Consider the following 21830-nt stretch of genomic DNA (forward strand, 5'->3'; position numbering starts at 1 on the left):
GCCTTTCAAGAGGTGCTGAAGTAATATGAACCATTAGGTTAAATTTCTTTTTTTATTGATTTTATTGAGCTATACATTTTTCTGTTTCCCTCCCTTTCTCTCCTCTCCCTTTTAGCCCCCTCCCATGGTCCCCATGGTCCCAATTTACTTAGGAGATCTTGTCTTTTTCTACTTCCCATGTAGATTAGATTCATGTATGTCTCTCTTAGGGTCCTCATTGTGTTGCTGGTGGGAGTGCAGGCTGACACAGTCCCTTTGTATATTAGATTAAATTTCTTATTTTATGGTTTATTTTTTTATATTTAAAAATTTCCATCTCTTCCCCTCCTCCTTCCCTTTCCCTCCTCTCCCCTCCACCTATACCCCCACCCCTCTCCAGGCCAAGGAGCCATCAGGGTTCCCTACTCTATGTTTAGAACAAGGTCCTCCCAACTCCCCCCAGGTCCAGGAAGGTGATCATCCAAGCTGAGAAGGCTCCCACAGAGCCCATCCATGCAGAAGATTCAAAGCCCAGCGCCATTTTCATTGGCTTCTCAGTCAGCCCCCACGATCGGCCACATTCAGAGAGTCCGGTGTGGTCGCATGTTCCATCAGTCCCATTCCAACTAACGGGAATTAGTTCTGTCCCACCGTCTCCATGGGTGAACGCACCCCTCACGGTCCTGACTTACTTTCTCATGTTCCCCCTCCTTCTGCTCCTCATCAGGACCTTGGGTGCTCAGTCCAGTGCTCCAATGTAGGGCTCAGTCATTTTCTTCATCTATCGCCAGGTGGAGGTTCTATGGTGATATGCAAGAAATTCATCAGTATGGCTACAGAAACTGGTCTTTTCGGGCTCCCTCTCCTCAGCTGCCCAAGGAACTAGCTGGGGGCATCTCCCTGGAAACCCGGGAACCCCTCTAGAGTCAAGTCTCTTGACAACCCTCAGATGGCTCCCTTAATTAAGATATATGCTTCCCTGCTCCCATATCCAACCTTCCTGTATCCCAAGCATCCCATTCCTCCGAGCTCCCCCAATTCTCCCCTTCACGCTTATCTCTCCCCATCTTCCCTTGGCCCCGTCTCGCCCCACCCTCAAGTTCCCAATTTTTGCCCGGCGATCGTGTCTACTTCCAATATCCAGGAGGATTACTATATGTTTTTCTTTGGGTTCACCTTCTTATTATCTTCTCAGGAATCCCGAATTATAGGCTCGATGTCCTTTAATTATGGCTAGAACCCGATTATGAGTGAGTACATCCCATGTTCATCTTTTTGGGTCTGGGTTACCTCACTTAGAATAGTGTTTTCTATTTCCATCCATTTGCATGCAAAATTCAAGATGTCATTGTTTTTTACCGCCGAGTAGTATTCTAACATGTATATATTCCACAGTTTCTTCATCCATTCTTCCACTGAAGGGCATCTAGGTTGTTTCCAGGATCTGGCTATTACAAATAATGCTGCTATGAACATAGTTGAGCAAATGCTTTTGTAGTATGATTGGGCATCTCTTGGGTAAATTCCCAAGAGTGGAATTACTAGGTTCTGTGGTGGGTTGATCCCGAATTTCCTGAGAAACCGCCACACTGCTTTCCAAAGTGGTTGCACAAGTGTGCATTCCCACCAGCAATGGATGAGTGTATCCCTTACCCCACATCCTCTCCAGCAAAGGTTATCATTGGTGTTTTGGATTTTAGCCAATCTGGCAGGTGTAAGATGGTATCTCAAAGTTGTTTTGATTTGCATTTCCCTTATAGCTAAGGAGGTTGAGCATGACCTTAAGTGTCTTTTGGCCATTTGAACTTCATCTTTTGAGAATTCTCTGTTCAGTTCAGTGCTCCATTTTTTAATTGGGTTAATTAGCTTTTTAAAGTCTAGTCTCTTGAATTCCTTATATATTTTAGAGATCAGACCTTTGTCAGTTGCAGGGTTGGTGAAGATCTTTTCCCAGTCAGTAGGCTGCCTTTGTGTCTTAGTGACAGTGTCCTTTGCTTTACAGAAGCTGCTCAGCTTCAGGAGGTCCCATTTATTCAATGTTGCCCTTAATGTCTGTGCTGCTGGGGTTATACGTAGGAAATGGTCTCCTGTGCCCATTTGTTGAAGAGTACTTCCCACTTTCTCCTCTATCAAGCTCAGTGTGTTCAGATTAATATTGAGGTCTTTAATCCATTTGGACTTGAGTTTTGTGCATGGTGATAGGTATGGATTTACTTTCATTCTTCTACAGGTTGACATCCAGATATGCCAGCACCATTTGTTGAAGATGCCCTCTTTCTTCCATTGTGTACTTTTGGCTCCTTTATCAAAAATCAGGTGTTCATAGGTTTGTGGTTTAAGATCCAGGTATTCTATACGATTCCATTGGTCAACTTCTCTGTTTTTATGCCAATACCAAGCTGTTTTCAATACTGTAGCTCTGTAATAGAGTTTGAAGTCAGGGATGGTAATGCCTCCAGAAGTACCTTTATTGTATAAGATTGTTTTGGCTATCCTGGGTTTCTTGTTTTTCCATATAAAGTTGATTATTGTCCTCTCAATATCTGAAGAATTTTGTTGGGACCTTGATGGGGATTGCATTGAATCTATAGATTGCTTTTGGTAGAATTGCCATTTTTACTATGTTGATCCTCCCAATCCACGAGCAAGGGAGATCCTTCCATTTTCTGGTATCATCTTCAATTTCTTTCTTCAAAGACTTAAAGTTCTTGTCAAATAAATCCTTCACTTCCTTGGTTAGAGTTACTACCAGATATCTTATGCTATTTGTGGCTATTGTGAAAGGTGATACTTCTCTGATTTCCCTCTCTGCCTCCTTATCCTTTGTGTATAGGAGGGCAACTGATTTTTTGGAGTTGATCTTGTATCCTGCCACATTACTGAAGGAGTTTATCAGCTGTAGGAGTTCTTTGGTGGAGTTTTTGGGGTTGCTTATGTACACTATCATATTATCTGCAAATAACGAAAGTTTAACTTCTTCCTTTCCAAATCGAATCCCCTTGATTCCCTTATGTTGTCTTATTGCTATTGCTAGAACTTCAAGCACTATATTGAAGAGATGAGGATAGAGTGGACAGCCTTGTCGCGTTCCTGAATTTAGTGGGATGGCCTTGAGTTTCTCTCCGTTTAATTTGATGTTAGCTCTCGGCTTGCTGTAAATAGCCTTTATTATATTTAGGAATGACCCTTGTATCCCTAATCTCTCCAAGAACTTTATCATAAAGGGGTGCTGAATTTCGTCAAATGCTTTTTCAGCATCTAATGAGATGATCATATGGTTTTTTTCCTTCAGTTTATTTATATGATGGATTACATTGATAGATTTTCGTATGTTGAACCAGCTCTGCATCTTTGGGATGAAGCCTACTTGATCGTAGTGGATAATTTTTCTAATGTGTTCCTGGATTCAGTTTGCCAGTATTTTGAGAATTTTTGCATCAATGTTAATGAGTGAGATTGGCCTGTAATTCTCTTTCTTGGTTGAGTCTTTGTGTGATTTAGGTATCAGGGTAACTGTAGCTTCATAAAAGGAATTTGGCAGTGACTCTTGTGTTTCTATATTATGAAATACCTTAAGGAGTATAGATATTAGGTCTTCTTGGAAGTTCTGGTAGAATTCCACATTAAAACCATCTGGTCCTGGGCTCTTTTTGGTAGGGAGGTTTGTGATAACAGTTTCTAATTCTTCGTGACTAACAGGACTATTTAGAGCATTTACCTGGTCCTGGTTTAACTTTGGTATATGGTATTTATCTAAAAAACTGTCCATTTCTTTTACATTTTCCAGTTTTGTGGCATACAGGCTTTTGTAGTAAGATCTAATGATTCTCTGAATTTCCTCTGTGTCTGTGGTTATGTCCCCCTTTTCATTTCTGATCTTATTAATTTGTGTGTTCTCTCTCTGCCGTTTTATTAGTTTGGCTAAGGGTTTGTCAATCTTGTTGATTTTCTCCAAGAACCAGCTTTTTGTTTCATTGATTCTTTGGATTGTTTTCTGTGTTTCTATTTTGTTGATTTCTGCCCTCAGTTTGATTATTTCCAGTCTTCTACTCCTCCTAGGTGAGTCTGCTTCTTTTTTTTCCAGAGCTTTCAGGTGTGCTATTAAGTCACCAATGAGTGCTTTCTCCATTTTCTTTAAGTAGGCACTTAGTGCTATGAACTTTCCTCTTAGCACTGCTTTCATTGTGTCCCATAGGTTTGAGTATGTTGTGTCTTGGTTTTCATTAAATTCAAGAAAGACTTTAATTTCTTTCTTTATTTCTTCCTTGACCCAGGTGTGGTTCAGTAGTTGACTGTTCAGTTTCCATGAGTTTGTGGGCTTTCTGGGGGTAGCATTGTTGTTGATTTCTAATTTTAATCCATGGTGATCCAATAAGACACAGGTGGTTACTAATATTTTTTTGTAACTGTGGAAGCTTGCTTTGTTACCAAGTATATGGTCAATTTTCGAAAAGGTTCCATGAGCCGCAGAGAAGAAGGTATATTCTTTCCTATTTGGGTGGAATGTTCTATAGATGTTTGTTAAGTCCATTTGGTTCATTACCTCCATTAAGTCTTTCAATTCTCTGTTAGGTTTCTGTCTGATTGACCTGTCCATTGGTGAGAGAGGAGTGTTGAAGTCTCCTACTATTAGGGTGTGTGGTTTGATGGCTGCCTTGAGTTCTAGTAATGTTTCCTTTACATAAGTGGGAGCTTTTATATTAGGGGCATAGATATTCAGGATTGAGACTTCATTCTGAAGGATTTTTCCTGTTATGAGTATAAAGTGTCCCTTTCCATCTCTTCTGATTGATTTTAGTTTGAAGTCAACTTTTTTAGAAATTAGTATGGCCACACCTGCTTGTTTCTTGGGTCCATTTGCTTGATAAACCTTTTCCCAACCCTTTACTCTGAGTAGGTGTCTGTCTTTGTGGTTGAGGTGTGTTTCGTGTAAACAGCAGAATGTTGGATCCTGTTTTCGTATCCAATCTCTTAGCCTGTGCCTTTTTATAGGTGAATTGAGTCCATTGATATTAAGTGATATTAATGACCAGTGGTTGTTAACTCCGGTCATTTTTTTTGTAGTAGAGTTTGTGTGTTTCCCTTCTTCTAGTTGTGCTGGTGAAGGGTCGCTAGATGCCTTAGTTATTGTGGGCGTTGTTGGACTCCTTGGTTTGTGATTTTCCTTCTATTACTTTCTGCAAGACTGGATTTGTGGCTGCGTATTGTTTAAATCTGTTTTTGTCCTGGAATATCTGTTTTCTCCATTGAAGGTGAATGCTAGCTTTGCCGGGTAGAGAAGTCTGGGATTGCATCCATGTTCCCTTAGTGTCTGTAGCACATCTATCCAAGACCTTCTGGCTTTCATGGTTTCCAGTGAGAAGTCAGGTGTAATTCTGATAGGTTTCCCTTTGTATGTTACTTGACCTTTTTCCTTTGCAGCTCTTAATATCTGTTCTTTATTCTGTATGTTTTGTTTTGATTATTATATGGCATGGGGATGCTTTCTTTTGATCCAGTCTATTTGGTGTTCTGTAGGCTTCTTGTAGCTTCATAGGAATATCCTTCTTTAGGTTGGGGAAATTTTCTTCTATAATTTTGTTTGATATATTTTCTGGGCCTTTGAGTTGTAATTCTTCTCCTTCTACCCCAATTATTCTTAAGTTTGGTCTTTTCATGGTATCCCAGATTTCCTGGATGTTTTGTGTTAAGAATTTGTTGGATTTGTTTTGTTCTTTAATCTGTGATTTTATTTCCTCTATAGTATCTTCAGAGTCCATTCTTCCATCTCTTGTATTCGGTTGGAAATACTTGTTTCTGAAGTTTCTGTTCGTTTACTCAGAATTTCCATTTCCAGTCTTCCCTCGGATTGTGTTTTCCTCATTACCTCCATTTCATTTTTGAGGTCTTGTACTGTTTCCCTTACCTGTTTGGTTGCTTTTTCTTGTTTTTCTTGGGTATCTTTGAGAGATTTATTTATTTCATCTACTTTTTTGTTTGTCATCTCCATTTCTTTATGGCAGTTTTTTATCTCCTGTTTAAGGTCCTCTATTATTTTCATGAAGTACTGTTTAAGGTCGGTTTCTTCTATTTCTTCTGGAGTAGGGTGTTCAATTCTTGTTGTTTCGGGATGACTGGATCTGGTGATGTCATGTTGCCTTTCATGTTGTTGGAGGAGTTCTTGCATTGGCGCCTGCCCATCTCTTCCTTCAAAGGGAGCTAGGAGAGACTTGGTGACTTGTTCCAATCCTTGCTCTGACTGAATCTGGGTGGATCTCCTCAGTGCCAGGGCAGGAGCTATTCCTTGCAGCACAATCTGAAGGAGCCCACACTCCCTTGCAGGGCTCCTCAGACCTGCCTGGAGGGCAGCCTCTCCCCCCTCTGGTTAGGTGGCCTTGGGACAGGGTCAGGACACTTGAATACACTAGGAAAAGCCGTCCAGATGGGACTCCACAGCACTGAATCAGGGATTCCTTGTAGCTGAGGGACGCCTCCTAGATGTGTCTTCCGGTTTTAAGATCTGATGTCTTTGCTCCCAGATGTGTTTTCTGGTATGAATATCTGGTGTCTTTGCTCCCAGATGAGTCTTCTGGTGCTAGTATTCGGTGTCTTTGCTCCCAGATGTGTCTTCTGGTCCTCCTAGATGTGTCTTCTGGTCCTCCTAGATGTGTCTTCTGGTCTTAATGTCCACTGTCTTTGCTGGCCAGGGAGTTCTGGAGAGGGCCTACCTTGCCGCAGGCAGGCTAATGAAACAAAGAAGCTCCTGCCCGCTGGTTGCACTCCCTACGCAGTCCCAGCGCCCTGCTTGGGCTGAGCTGGAGATGTTATGGACCCGAAGAGGGGAGGTAGAAGGGACGGTTTTTCTGGGTGCAAGGTGGGTGGGGTCGGAAGATGGAGGCAGTAGCTCGTGAGACTAGCCCCAGCCGGCTAGATTAAATTTCTTACTCCTTGTCTCAGCCATCCCTCTTGTCCTCCATCGTTCGGTCTTTGTGTTCATTGTGACTTCCTGTGGTGCCCATAAACAAGTTCATAGACCTTATACTCATTCTCCACATTATTATTTCTAAAGACAAGTGTGTGTGTGTCTACCCACCTTGTCTGCACTTTGTTGACATTTACTCCTCAGCCCTTACAGCCTGGATTCTCTCTTCATCTGTGTGGCACACGAGTAGAACAGGGCTTCTCATCAGGTCACCATCAATAGCCTCACTGGCTGACCCACACAACCTCACTGCTGGCTGTGACTCAGCAGGCTTGCCCTTGGAGTGTGAAAGGCTCTCTTCTCCTGTCAGTCTGTCATGATTCCCCACCTGTCCCCACCTGTGTGTCAGTGAGTACAATGATATCCTCCTCCTAGTGTCTTCTTTCAACTTGGGCTTTGGTTGTTATACAGCTCCTGGGCTTTTCAGGTCCTCTCTCTGAAGTCTGTATCAGAGCCCGGCATGTGTCCCGCAGCTCCCTCTCGCTTGTCCGTCTCCTATTCTAGGATAAGGATTTCCAGTTTTAATGATATGTTCCTAGCTCTTGTGCAGGGTTCTTCTACAGGTTTACTTGTGGATCACAATATGTCCCCGTACTTCTAGTTATGACTTTTACTTTTAAAACGTGTGTATGCATGCACATAGTTGGGCAATAGAGACCAACAGTTGAGTGGGGTGCCTTCCTTTATTACTTTCCAACCTTATTTTCTGAGACAGGGTATCAGTGAACTCAGAACTTGGCTAGACTGGTTGAGCACAAGCAGCTCCAGTGATCTGTGTTCCCAGTCTTCCAGCACCCGGGTCACAAATGTATGCCACCAGACTCAGCTTTTATGTGGGTTCTTATGACTGCACAGCAGACACTGTACCAGTTTAGCCACCGCTCCCCCCCCCAAACCCCCCCCCCCCCGCACCTTTGCACTTCCCCTCTCCATGTATCCTTAGCATACCTACTTTATCACTCTTCCAGTTTTCCTGGCTTTGCCTTGTTTCTAAATTATCCCTTCCCCTATATCGTGTCTGGTTCTCCTTTTATTGGACCTCAATTATTCTACTAGTATATTGGCACCATTATTTCCCATCTCTCTATTCTTTATTCATGGTGTTGCTGGATAAATTTCCTAGTGGCCATATTAAGAAAATCATACAGTGTGTGTGTGTGTGTGCGCGCGCACACACACACACACACACACACACAAACAATATTTACCCATATTCATTTCTGAATAAATTATAAATTACTAGGATTCAAAGTCAAAAATCAGCAAAAGGCATCTAATAAAAGCTTTTGTTCTTCTTGTGCCCTTTGCTTTCTTAGACACAGTCTCAGAAAAGGCAGTAATTTTTTTAGACAAAGTTTAGCGCATATAAAAGTACATACTTGTATGTATGAATTTTCCTTTTTCTGTAAAGCAGTCTCCTGTGAAATATGCTATTACATATCATCTCTTTTCCTGACTCTGCCTTGGTGATCTCTTTATAAAGAGCTCCTTGTCCTGCCCACGGCTCCCTAGGATTCCTCTGAGGAGTTGCCTTGTTTGTTGAGCCAGTCCCTCTTGATGGACATTTAAAGGGTTCTGTACTTTTGCAGTCCCAAACACCTCTGGAAGGGCTCACCACTCATCTTGCTCCATTGCAAGTATGTATGCAGGTCACTTGTGAGAGAGCCAGTTGGTTTTTGATATTTTGTTTTCTCTCTTAAAAAATATTTCAACTGGAAGGAGTTCCTGTGACACGTTCCCTGCTACTTAGTTTTAGTTGACTTTTCTCCTGATTCCCTCCTGTACCCTCTCCCAGGCTGTGCCACCTGCAGTACTTCCCCCTTTCACTTGACAGCACCTCTGCTCTGTTACCATTCCTACAGTCCTCTGAAGCCTGGCTTCAACACACATGCGTCTTCACATAGATAAACACGAAAATGAGACGCTAAGCACTTTTATTTACGCATGTTTGACCAGCCACTGTCCTGACTGCTTGGATACTGCTTCCTTTAGATCAACTTGCTTCACTGCAGTTTTGACGGCCTTGGCAGTTCGTCTGCCCTGTCAGAGCAGCAGGGAATGTGGCAACTCGGCCCATGAAGACAGTCAGTGAGCACATCTAACACCTTTCCTCTAGGACTTGTTTTCTTGCTGGTTGGTTCTGCTGGCTCCTCCTCTAACTAAGCCCATGCATGTCTGTGTCCCTCAGGTACACCCTTCTCAGTCTTATTTTCACGAAGCCCCTTCCCTCAACCTTCACCCCTCTACGTCTGCTGCATCGTTTTGGTCATGTACCATCATATCCATGCATTGTCATTGATTCTTCTTCCTGCTAAAAAGTAACCGTGCTTTTCCTGAGTACTCTCATCAGCTGTGTTTATTATTTTTATACTACATGTTACATTATACTATTACTATAATTCTTCCAACTTATCTGCTAGTTAATAATGCCTCAAACACTAGGGTGTGGCCTTGTTTTGGTATCCCATTTCTCATGTCTCTTGCTATCATACATGTAATAGTGAGTGAAAAAGAACATTGCTTCTATTGTCTGACATGAACTAGTTTCAGTGAGAAAACTGCACCTGTGTGCATATTCTATTGGTGTTTTTATGCCCTTTCTTTTTCTCCCGGGGATGTATTTAAGACTAGGTTGTCTTTCAGGTGTGCCCACACCTGTGATAATGCTTTTTCTCTCTTTGTGTGTTAGGTTTTTGAAGAACCTTCCATCAGCCTGTTTGCCCTGGAACACTGTGAGGGAAGAGAGTTACATCTTGAAGATGCTGTGAATTCTGTTTTGAACAAGGACCTCCACTTCTATACCCAGTCTGTGTGGATAAAGAGTGGATTGTGAGTATGGGAGAGGAGCTCAGCCCTGACTTCAGTAGGGTTGCTCAGTTGCTGTTTTCCCACCGCTGCTGCTGCATTGGCCTGCTGGTGCTCTTGTTCCTGTTCCTCTTGCTACAGTAGTAGCTTCTGTTTATGTAAGAGGAGATGGAGCCATGCCCAGTACATGCTGCTATGCAGTGATCTGGATCTGGACAAGAACCTTTTGGGGAAGATTGGTACCCCGGAGAGCATTGATCATAATGCAGTTCCACCAGGTAGCTTTTCTTACTTGGACCTACTTCCCTTTCAGGAAAAATTCCGTGAAATCATAATTTTGGCTATGAGTATCATTGCCTGTATAAGGCAAGTGACTATTTACAAGACTAAGATGGTTTGATTTTACTTTGACCTGACAGCTCATTTGTCCAAAAGCAGTTCCTACTGAAATGCTCATTTTCACTGGTTGATGCATCCTGCCTACCAACGTTTCCATTAATTTCTGTTACTAGTCAGAGTGGAGCTGATTTGCACAGGCCCTGTGTGCTTACATTTTAGGAAACTATCTTTTAAAAACATTGTTATTAATGTACAAAATGGGTAGTACTTGAGCATCTTTGTTCAGCAGAGGCTGTTGAGCCTGTAGTTGGAGCTTCGTTTCCCGGGAAATCTGCCTCTGTCCATTCCTGAGAGTGTGGAACAGGAGCCTGTTCTTGCTCTAGTATTGCTGATATTTTCAACCAAAACTCAACTATGAAAACATGCATAGCTAGTGATAGTTAATATAAAAATGACTTTTTATTGCTTATGGCTTTTAACTTGTGTAATAATTACCTGTTTAAAAATATGGGGTAATCAGAGAACCTAGACAACAAAGAGGACCCTAAGAGATACATACATGAATCAAATCTACATGGGAAGTAGAAAAAGACAAGATCTCCTGAGTAAATTAGGAATAAGGGAAACATAGGGGAGGGGGAAGGAAAGGAGGGGAGTAGAGAAAAATATATCTCAAAAAATATGGGGTAATCAATAAAAGTCAAGAAGATAAATTGAAAATTAAGTCAACTATTACAAAATGGCTCTTATGTAATGCACACATATAACAATTTAAGTTTTCCTCTGAAAAGCATTTCACATGGTTTGGCCTTTATTAAAATTAATTGGTTTATTGTCTTTGTATAGGATTCCAGAATATTACTTTCCAGTGAACTAGGACCATTTGAGTTGCATTTCAAAACCCTGTATAGGAGTTTCACATTTTTTTTTTTACATATCTAAGTTAAACCAGTATTTGACACACTGCTGGAGTTCTCACTGTCCTATTTTTACTCCTTTCTAGAAAATGTGTAGTTTCACCTTGACACTATTTATTCTTGGTAGCTTTTTAAAAAATCTATCATTCTTCTTTTTCCATAACAGAATTACTAGATAAAATTCAAGGGTAGTGTATCTGTTTAAAGCCCTTCCTTGGCTACAGTGGGTATCCAGGATAGCATTTCATGCCGAACCATCTACTCTATGACAAGTCATGTGGATCCATGATAGTAATGAGATCCCACATACCTTTTCCATGTGTGACATTCAAGTGCTGAAAGCTGGAGAGGTGGCTAAGCATCTGTGGTCATCATGACCTGCCTTTGCACATGGTTGTCTGGATTTGTGCAGGGAAGGTTCCCTACCCCGCTGCCTCAATATGCCCATCATTTGGCCAATCCTAATCTCAGTTGTGAGGAAAAGGAACTTTCCATCACAAATGTCAGTTTGAGGCAGGACTCTATGGAAGCTTTTTGGAGTTAACAATTCAGGCTTTCTTTGGTTCCTCCCTCCTGCCCACAACCTTCTGTAGGAATTGGTATCTTTTCCTGCACTAACCAGTGTCCCTCTGTAAAACTAAAGGGCAGAAGCCACTGCTATAGCAGCAATGACTTTTGTCACTATAACAAAATGCCTGAGGCACTTTGAAAAGATTTGTCTTGTTCTTAATGTTCTAGTCTGAGATTAACAGCCAGAATGCTTCAGACCTCAGTCTAGCATACCAGGATAGGAATGTGAGTTGGAGAAAAAACAACATCATGAACCACGAAGCAGAAGGATGGGACCAGGGTACCAGTGTTCCTCTAAGGACCTCCCACCAGGTGCCATATCCTGAATGTTCAAATACATCCCAGGTATTTGCAGACTATCTGCTGCAGACCAAGTGCTTCACATAGGACCTTAAGGGACACTGGTCCACAAGTCTTGAGAGAACCTGTTTCCGGGAACGCTCCCCTAGTACACAGCACACTTCCCTGCTGCTGGTTCTCCGTACCTCATCTCTTGGGTTACAGACTGATCAAATGTTAGACAAAGCATCCTGTACTTCTAGAGTACTGTGTCTGAAGCAAGCCTCATCCTCCACACTTTCTCTAAAGTGTCTCAGAGACCTTGAGTCCCTCTTAAAATGTGGGGTTCTTCTGGCAATCCTAGTGTTTAGTTACCCAGTTTGGTAACCAGTGAGCACAGGGCTCAGCAAACTGTTCTTTTGCGGGCCAGAGAGTGTTTTCAGTTTGTAGACCTGCTTCAACACTTAGGAAACTGTTGTAGTGACGCAAAAGCAGCCATAGCCAGGCTGGGAAGAAATGGACAGGACTGCCCCAGCAGTTCCTGGTTCTTGCCCAAGGCCCTAAGCACTTTCACACAACTAAGATTGAGTACAACAGTGTCAGGGAAGGTTTGCAAAGGAGCCATCATTGAATCTCTGGAGGTAGTCCTTGGTGGCCTTAGAGAGTTGTGAGCAGAGTTTTAAAAGAAATCTCTAGAGAAGTTTCAGCTCTTTGGAGAAGCTCTGAAGTACATGTGACCACCTAAGGAAGGAAGGATTTTTTTTTCTTCTATGTAAGGGTGGGAGGTCTTTTCAGTATTAAAGTGCTTTGAGATTTGCTGTGTCAAAGGCATAGAGAATTCTACAGGTGGAGGGAACCTCATTCACTTTGTAAGTACAGGAGCCTGGCATTTCATTCTGACTCCACATGCGGTCACCATCTTCTAGACCTCTACCAAGGAAAAATGTGTGCTTATATACTTTTAGAGTCTGCAGACCTCGGAGCTGTAAAGCAAAATGGCGTAACAGTTGTTTTTAGTAAGAGGATACTTTTGTTGTCTACAGTCTTCCACCTTTTTCTTTTTTTGCTTTCTTGCAGATGGATAGCTTATGAAGGATCCAATTTCTTGGGAAGGCAAATCCTCCTTGTGCCTAACGAGATCCCAAACTGGACAGCATTTAGTGGGTGGAAAACAATTGGTTCTATCCGCCCTATGAAGCAGGTAAGAATTATAGAACCAACACATTAGATAGCTTGACTTTTCTGGCAGAAATGTCATAAACCATAGTATCTGAAATATTGACCATTTGGTTACTTACGTAATGAAAGGGAGGTTATATTCTTATAGGAATCTTACACATTTTAGCCAGTTCATAAAATTTTATATATTGGGTTTTAGTGTTGAATACAAAATACCATCAGTCATATTCTTTTCACAAAAGTTAAAATACTGTAAATTCTGTGATTAAAAAATGAAAAAAAAAATGATCCTTAATATTGAATTTTACTTTGGATTTTTTTCTTATGTAACCTTCAGGTTGAATCCTAGCGATTTAAAGTAGTATTTATCACACGCCTACTGCTTGTCAGTCTTATGTTCCAAAGCTTCCCACTGCACTAGGATACAATCTGACTCCTCCTTGCTTCCCCAGCCTTGTCTCCTCACTCACATGTCTGTATCATATGCACCCACGCCCAGAGGGCCTTTCCAACCAGCTGGTAACAAGGTTGTGTCGTCTGTGTAGAATGTTTCCTCATTCTTTGCCAAACTAGTTCTTAACTATCCTTCTAATTCAATCCAATATGCCAGGTCCTCCTAGATGCCTCCCTAATCTCTCCATTAAAGTAAGAAGGGGAGGCCACTTGTTTGTTTCTTGGCTGCCCAGACTCCCAGAATATTCACACAGAAACTATATTATTTAAATTACTGCTTGGCCCATTAGCCCTAGCTTCTTATTTGTTAACTCTTACATCTTAATTTAACCCATCTCAATTAATCTGTGCATCACCACAAGGTTGTGGCCTAGCAGCAAAGTTTTAGCACATCTGTCTCCAGCAGTGGCTCCATGGCTTCTCCTGACTCTGCCTTCTTCTTCCCAGCATTCAGTTTAGTTTCCCCCACCTAGCTGTTCCACCCTACCAGGCCAAGCCACTTTTCTTTATTCATTGATAGTAATCACAGCACACAGAGGGTAATCCCACATCGCTCCAGTCTAAATTAAAACCCTCTAAGATTGTGGTTCTTTTTCTATAAGACTGTATTTAGCTTATAACCACATCAGTCCAGATGAATTGCACCCATCTCTACTCCATTGGAAACCACTTTTGAGACGCTATAGTACTTATTTTACTTACTACTCTATCTCTAGTACCTGTCACAGTGGTGAGTAACCAAAGGCTCAGAACTATTTGTTCTAAAGGAACAATATATAAGTGAATAGAGTTTTAGTGTCCTCTAAGAAGAGATACTAGACAGACCCCACTTATCCCTTAGCAGCAGTTTTGGATTAAACATTACAAACTCATTTGATCACCAGGACCCATTTTAAAAGCAAGCATGATGGTGCACATAGGTAATCCCATCAAGAGGGAAGTGGGGGCAGGAGGCTCTCCTAGCCAGCTTCCCTCGAAGAGTTGTTGAGTTCCAGGCAAGTGAAAACCCCATCTCAAAAGTAGATGACACCTAAGGGACCACACCTAATGTTGCCCTCTTACTTCTACATGTTGTGAGCCCAATACCACACAGACCTGTAGCGTCAATCAAAACAGTGGATGATCATCCATAGCCATAGGCAGTGCGGGGTACCAGAAGGGGAAGTAGTACATGCAGACCTGGAAAGTCTCCAAGTCAGGCCAGGAGTGTAACGGGTAGCAGATGAGCTGTCTCATTTCTCTTTAGAATACTGCTTAACTTGATTCTGAAAGTCTTTTAAGGTAGGAATTATCATTGGAAAATGAAGACTAAGGTAAAGTGGTTTAACAAAAGCAAACCAGGTGATTAGAACCAAGATGTGAACACGGACCTTTTATGTGTAAGTTTTTTAGGCACCCTCAAAATAAGATCAGGATCCCACTGTGTTGAGAGAGCCAGAAAAGTTCTGTTGAAGGACACCAAAACATTTAGTGTTAAGTATTTTCTTAAGATGAGCCTCTCCACCAACACAAATGCCAATCAAACCAAATGAAACTGAACTAAAAGATACCTATGTTTAATAGATGACCTTACTCCCAGGTGGACCCCTGGAAACATGGACAGGGGAAGATCCTGTGCTCATTCTCTGGGGGCAGTTTAAACAGCCTGTGGGCGTGGTCTGGACCTTCCCTGAGGATGGTCACCTTCGCTGGGCTTTCTCAGAGGTGGAGTTTAGAGTGAGGTAACTCCCAGGGGAGGAGCTTAGGCCAGGAGCCAAACAATTAGTGGTTTCTCGGTGCACTAATGGGACAGAATTCTTCTCACCCACAATCTATGGGATAATGGGTAATCCAACTTAAGCAAGTGGCTTTGAAAGACCACCTAGTAATAAGAATCCTATGTTCCAAAAAATGTGGTCGCTAGTGTGATATGATGCTATTTTGGCTTCCCATGCTGGGTTTCAACTAAAAGCCTCATGTATGGTCAGCCTCTACCATTGAATTACATCCTCAATCATCTGTTTTGGGTGACTTCTCTACTGGACAAGATCCATTTCCATTGTTCAGGGTCCTGTGATAATGAATGCTTAGAATAACCGCTTGACAAGCTTTTTTGCATAATTTTAATTAAAATATAATTACACCACTTCCCCTCCTTGCAGCCATTTCCCACATCCTTACTCCCTCTTGAATTCATGGTCATTTTTACACACACACACACACACACGTCTTTTGGTATTGTCATTGCTGTATTTTTCTGTCATAGGCTCCACCTCCTTGTAAGGCGAAGCTTCTTTGAGGGGTGAGAGCTACACTTCTCTGAGTGTTTTAAGTATTTAGCATGCAGTTGGAATTGTGTAGGCTTAGTAAAGGAGTGGTACCTCTTTAAAAGGTTCTCTTTTAAGATCTATGACCTCCCTAGGTCTGGCACGGTTTCCCTCTTGCTGAGTGTGCTTTACATCCAATTAGAAAGCTGTCAGTTATTGCAAAGTTATGATTGCCACTATGGTGCCTTTAGGGTTATCTGGCCATGCTGGCTAATGTGATCCACAGGCACCACAGCTGGTCAGGACTATTGATTGCCTCCCTCCCTGGCAGTTTGGATAGCATCTTCTGTACTCTGAAAGTAAGTCCTTGGGGAGGAAGCTGTCAGGTCAAATCCAGTTATCTTCGGAGTTTTGTGTCTAAAGTACATGGTGTCTTCAGGAACAGGACTTAACGTTAACCTTTCAAATTCTTGATATCAATTTCAAAATATTGTTTTAGATTATTTCCTCATTGTTTAGCTAAGTTAGGTCACCAATTTGAAACTCTGAACCAAAGAATCCAGTTTTGAAAACATCAGTTTTTTTACTAAATGTAACTTGGTATCAGTATTGGTACTGTTGTTTATATCCTTATTGAGGAACCAGGGAATAATTAAAACGTGGTCTTCCTTGAAGCTGGGAATCCAGAAGTCACAAAGATACTTACAATGCATCTCAGTGACTTTAACTGTAATTACAGAAGTTAGACGACAAACGGTAATAAGGGTAATGAGTACCTTGCTTGGTCTGATTAGATCTGTGATGTTTAGTCCTAAAGTAACTGGAGTTCTGTCATCCATGAAGGTCATGCGTGTTTTGCATGTGCAAGGTAATGAAACTATGACAGGTTCACTGCAGCTTCAAGAAAAACTGTTAGTGTGGAAGACAACACTGAGCTGTGGGTACTAGGTACATTATTACAGTTATAATTATTGATGCCAGAGTTCTTAGAGTAAAAGCCTGGGAAACAGTAAAAGGAGGGACAGAGTTTATTTCAGTGTACAATATTCATAATAATAATAAGGCATCCCACCCACTCAGACTGCTTTGGAGACAAGGAATAGGTTTAAATAGAGGGCTAGAGGGATTAGAAGGATTAAGCAGTCCTTCTCAAGGTTTGGATCCCAGCCCTGATGGTGGTGGAGTAGTTTAGGATCAAGGCTGTTCTGTAAGGTGTTCCTGTAAGTTGTCAGAACTGTGCAATGTCTTGAACAGCTTTCCTGTTCTCTCAGCATGGGATTCCTGCGGAACTTTCCAGGAGGCCAGGGCCACACAGGTCTCTAAGACACCTGTCCTACCAGGATGGTTACAAGCATGAATGTGGAAGTAGTTTCCACCTGACAAGAAGTACTTTTTATTCACAGCTCTGTGGTCAAATCATTTGCCTACCTGGTAATTTAAATACTTAGTTTCCTTAGAAATGCTAAACACAGTAACAATTTACCAAAATGCAACCAGTTTCACGTTGATGTGTCTTAAGTTTCAAAAGTACACTATTCATTGGTGGTCTTGCCATAGACTCACACTTCACTTATCCCCAGTGAAGGCATTCAAGTCGCAGATCATGTATTACCTAGCCAGAGTTCTATTTGGGATGCAAACTCTCACCCAGAAGGGATAGTGGTGTTTTGTACTTTCTGGATGCTTCCTGTTGAGCAGTTTTCAGTGTTTTATAACTTACAAGGGGGACAGTGTCATAAGGATAATCGTGTTCCTGTATGGTCTCTCAGGCATCCTGCCAGTGACTTGTGTCCCTATCTGTGCTAGCTTTATTTATAAAACTGAAGGCACAGATGTTTTCTCTAAAAGGTTCTGGTCATTCTGATAAAAGTAAAAGCACAGAAGACATTTACCACATGGCTTAATGTCTCAAAGGCTCAGCAAATAACTAGATTTATTCTTAATGGCCTCAGATTTATTGTGGAGTGCAGTCTAACTTTTGTTTTTATTTTAAAAACATTTCCTCATTTTACATACCAATCCCAGTTCTCGCTCACTCTACCCCACCCCCATCCACTCCTCAGAAAGGGTAAGGCTTCCCATGGGAAGTCACCAAAGTCTAATACATTGCTTTGAGGCAGGACCAAGGTCCTCCTACTAGACTAAGCAAGGTATCCTTCCAAACAGAATGGGTTCCAAAAGCCAGTATAAGTAGTAGGGATAAATCCTGGCCTCACTGCCAGTGGCCCCAGTCTGCCCCGCCATACAACTGTCACCCACATTCAGAGGATCCAATTTGGTTCTATGCTGGTTCCCCTGCTGTCAGCCCGACACACTCAGGTAAGCTGTCTGAGTTGGTATCTTCGTTATGGTCCTGACCCCTTTGCTCATATTATTGTGTTCCTCCCTCTCTTGGGCTGAACTTTGGGATTTCAGCCCAATGCTCTGCTATGGTCTCTGCACCTGTGTCCAATCTGGCTTTTGAATGCAGTAGTTCTTTGTTAAATAAAGATAAAAGGCCTTGCTCTAGGTGTTTCAAGACCTTCCTTACCAGCTGCTGACCACTTAATGACTGCTCCAAACTGTGATTATCATACTTGCTGTTCCTGTGATAAGTCACCAAGATCCACCTTGGGCAGTACCTGGCCTTTCCTCTCCCCAGAATATCTGAGATGTGATGAAACTCACAAAATCCTTATTTCTTCTCTGCTGCAGCCTTGCCACACTGAGTTCTGGTGAATGCAACTATTACCTTTCACCCTTTCCAGTGGTCACCTCTCAAAGTGTTTAATAGACATTATTACACAATTTAACCTTTGTGCTCAAGGATTTATCATTAGAAAAATACTTAAAGAAAATGAGTGAAACCGTATTTATTAAAAAGTACCTTCTTACTTTCCTGCTTTGGGGAAATATTTTTCCAGTGTGGAAGGTTCCTCCCACCCCCCACTTAAATGGCTTCCTTCTTTCTCGTAGCCTGCAGTATACATCAGAATAAGGAACCGAGCCCAGGATGAGTATTTGACAGTCACTGGGAACCTAGCTGATGCACGGACAATGTCCGTGTGCATCTCTCCCTACAGTGGGAAGGACACTCAGATCTGGCACTACTGCCGGGGACTCTTTAAATCTAAGGTAAAGATCGTTTTTTTCTGATGTTGGCATTTCTATGTTAACTACAATACTGTCAGCTGGCATGCTGAAAACACTGTTGAAAAAGATCACTGTACAATCATGAAAATGCTGACACATGTAAAATGGACTTAAGAACCCAAACTGTATTTCTACATTAAGAAAAAAAATCTTAACACATACTTTAATGATTCCTTCCAAATCAGACACTATGCTTTTGAGAATGGTTCCTTATTTGATGACCCAAATAAAACCCATTGTACCCATGATTCCAAAAGTATTAAATACTTCTTTTCAGAATATACAGAGGAGTTATAGAAGAAACTGTTATGAAAGATGCTTAAAAAATGAAATGCAAGCTTCCCCCTCATCATGCTTGATGCTCTGGGAATAGAATACTAATTCAGAAAAATATTAAGGTGTCTTGATTTTATCACCAGCAACATGGAAAGCATTTAAAAGTAATATCTGAATTATCTTTGGTACAGTGTTTTGTTATTTTAACACAGAAAACCAACTATCACATAGTATATTTAAGGTAGCAGGAATTTAACATTTCAACAGGCCTTTTCTGAAGACCTGTAGAAGCAGGGCCTTTTAAAAATAAGTGTACTTTAAAATCAATCAGAAAGACATTTAAAGATAAATTGCAGTTATACAAATGTCAGTGATTTATTAAGGAAAGGATGCCCTGTTTATATTATTTCTTAATCACAGGCCAGTGATACATGTCTTGATGTGATTGGTGGCCGGGACACACCTGGAGCCAAGGTAGCCTTGTGGACTGAACATGGGCAGTTCAGGCAGAAGTGGAGACTGAACAGAAATGGAACTATCAGCTCTTACCTCAGTGATGAACTTGTCCTGGATGTTAAAGGTAGGCCTCTGATAATAAATGTACTCTAGAGTCATGTAGCCAGAGAACAACAAAATCCAAAAACGAAGTCTAAATACATTTCCCTTCATTAGAAAAGTTTTCACTTACAACTTTAATTTTTAAGAACTGCTGGAATTCTAAAGTTGAAGCACCAAAATCTACAAAATAAGGGATACCATCTGTTTCTTTCCCAGAACATTTTTTGCACCGAATAGCTGTGATCCTTAAAATCCCTGTTATGGCAGGAGCAACTAACCTTGTTGCTCTAGTCGGGTTAGGCACAGGCGCTGCTGCTGCGGAAACAAAAGCAGCGCCGACACTTGGCTGGCGTACTGGGGCTTTGTTTTGTACGGCACAGGACTATCATTCACAATTGTATCTTCTCGCTTTTCAGTTTGACAATAAAGTCCAATTTGAAGTGAATAATGGCTATGTTGTTTAAACTGTTTTCCATCTCAAACTGCTTTGAAAATAAGAAAAGGTTGTGAAGTTGTGCAGCTGCTAATCATCTGTGTAACAAACTCCTCTTTTCTTTTGTGATTTCTAAGGTGGAAACTATTATGACAAAACTCATGTTATTGTCAATCAGCCCCTGGAAGGAGAAGAAACACAGAAATGGGACATTGAAATCTTGTGAGAATCACAGACAACCTGCACCCTCATTGCCCCGTGTGCATGGGAAGGAAGCTGCTGTGTCCACATTGCTCACACAAAAGACCTTTCTCCTAGCAGTGAGCTACTGTTCCATGGAAAAGCTAAAAATATTCTCACCGGTTATGCATGTCCTCGTGAAGCAAATGTAATGATTTTTCCTGATGGATTCAGTTGTGGTGACCAATTTCCTGAAAGCTGTACTCCGGTCTCCTAACCACCAAATATGAATCCCATTCTTGATGGCCAGACAATGCTGTTACCTGCATTAGTATTAGCATCCTGTTCCATGCTTGTGTGAGGGAGGGTCAGGGAAACAAATGCCTACAGGTTGTCATATCCTGCAGGAAGATGAGTACTTTAGCACCACCGAAGAAACATTTAATAAGCTTATTAAGCTGCTGCTGTATTAAACCATAGGGTTTCTATATAGAAGCTTTTTTATAAAAAACACCCGTAAGTATTTATACTCTTCAATGAACTGATCTCAGGAAGGGACGTCGGCTTCTTGAGGCAGGAGGCACTAGTACTCTGTATTTTCTGCTCTATGTCCAATCTTTACTGCTTTCTAACTACAAATGTATAAATAACCTTGGAGCACCCACCAAGTATCCCGGTGTTAACCAGGATGTTCTAAAGTGACAATACTCTTAATAGTGGTGACCTTTACATTTTGCCTGTTTTTGTCCTTAAGTCACTATCTTCCTTGAGTAAAGGATTACGCAAAGGTTCAGATAAAGCAAAACAGAGCTATTTTGTCTCTGCCACCTAACTTTCTCTACTCAGTGACAGACAATTCAGGGTCACCATCATTACCTGTATAGGTCAACAGCCTGCACTTTCTGAGATGGACAAGACTAATTGAGACAGCCTCTGCTTTCAGCCCCAACTTTTGTCAGAAAGAAAACAATACTCTATTTTTACATAAATTCTCCAGGAGTATTTTAAAAACCAACAACCTCTATGCACTTTAGACTCAAAGACCTCTAACTTTGAGTTTTTTTATACACTTGGTCTTTCCATGTTTATACTGGTCTTTGGGTTTTTTCAGTCTCTGGCTTTTCTGCCATCTAAGCAGTGTCTGGAAGCCCCTCACAGGTGTGGCAGTATTTCATGAAACATTTACGTTAATGGGGAAAGGGGCCATGTAAACTCAAATATATGTATATTTTCACTGTAAAAACAATAACTTTCTAGGTTTTAATTGTTGAAGTATTTTTGGAGCCACTGAGGCTCTTTAAAGGAGTTATTTTTCTTCCAAAGAACCAAGACAAAGCCAGGTTAATGACATAATTCTCTATGACACATGTCCTGGAGTTGTGCCTTTTCTACAACACTGGATTAAATAAACTTGTGACAAGTCCTGACCTGCTCTCCCTCTTGTGTCCCTGAGTACGTGTGGCAATGTGCCAACTTCTCCCTGCTTTGTGGTATAACCACGCCTCCACCCAGGGTGTTAACCA

The 21830-nt window shown here is 41.5% G+C and overlaps 1 protein-coding gene across 2 annotated transcripts in view; it reads left to right on the forward strand.

The window, feature by feature from the left end:
* The window catches only part of Crybg3 (crystallin beta-gamma domain containing 3), a 119903-nt gene extending 98169 nt beyond the window's left edge, over nt 1–21734 (forward strand). The window contains exons 18-22 of one of the 2 annotated variants that reach the window (XM_038344795.1): nt 9630–9769; nt 12928–13051; nt 18684–18842; nt 19557–19716; nt 20265–21734. In XM_038344795.1, the coding sequence (XP_038200723.1) occupies nt 9630–9769; nt 12928–13051; nt 18684–18842; nt 19557–19716; nt 20265–20353 (672 nt within the window). In that variant the 3' untranslated portion in view covers nt 20354–21734. The remainder of the gene's footprint in view (nt 1–9629; nt 9770–12927; nt 13052–18683; nt 18843–19556; nt 19717–20264) is intronic. The other variant, XM_038344796.1, reaches the window with a different exon arrangement.
* Nucleotides 21735–21830: the final 96 nt, after the last annotated feature.

This window comes from Arvicola amphibius, chromosome 10 (genome assembly GCF_903992535.2).
Source record: "Arvicola amphibius chromosome 10, mArvAmp1.2, whole genome shotgun sequence".
In the NCBI taxonomy this organism is placed as follows: Eukaryota; Metazoa; Chordata; class Mammalia; order Rodentia; family Cricetidae; genus Arvicola; species Arvicola amphibius.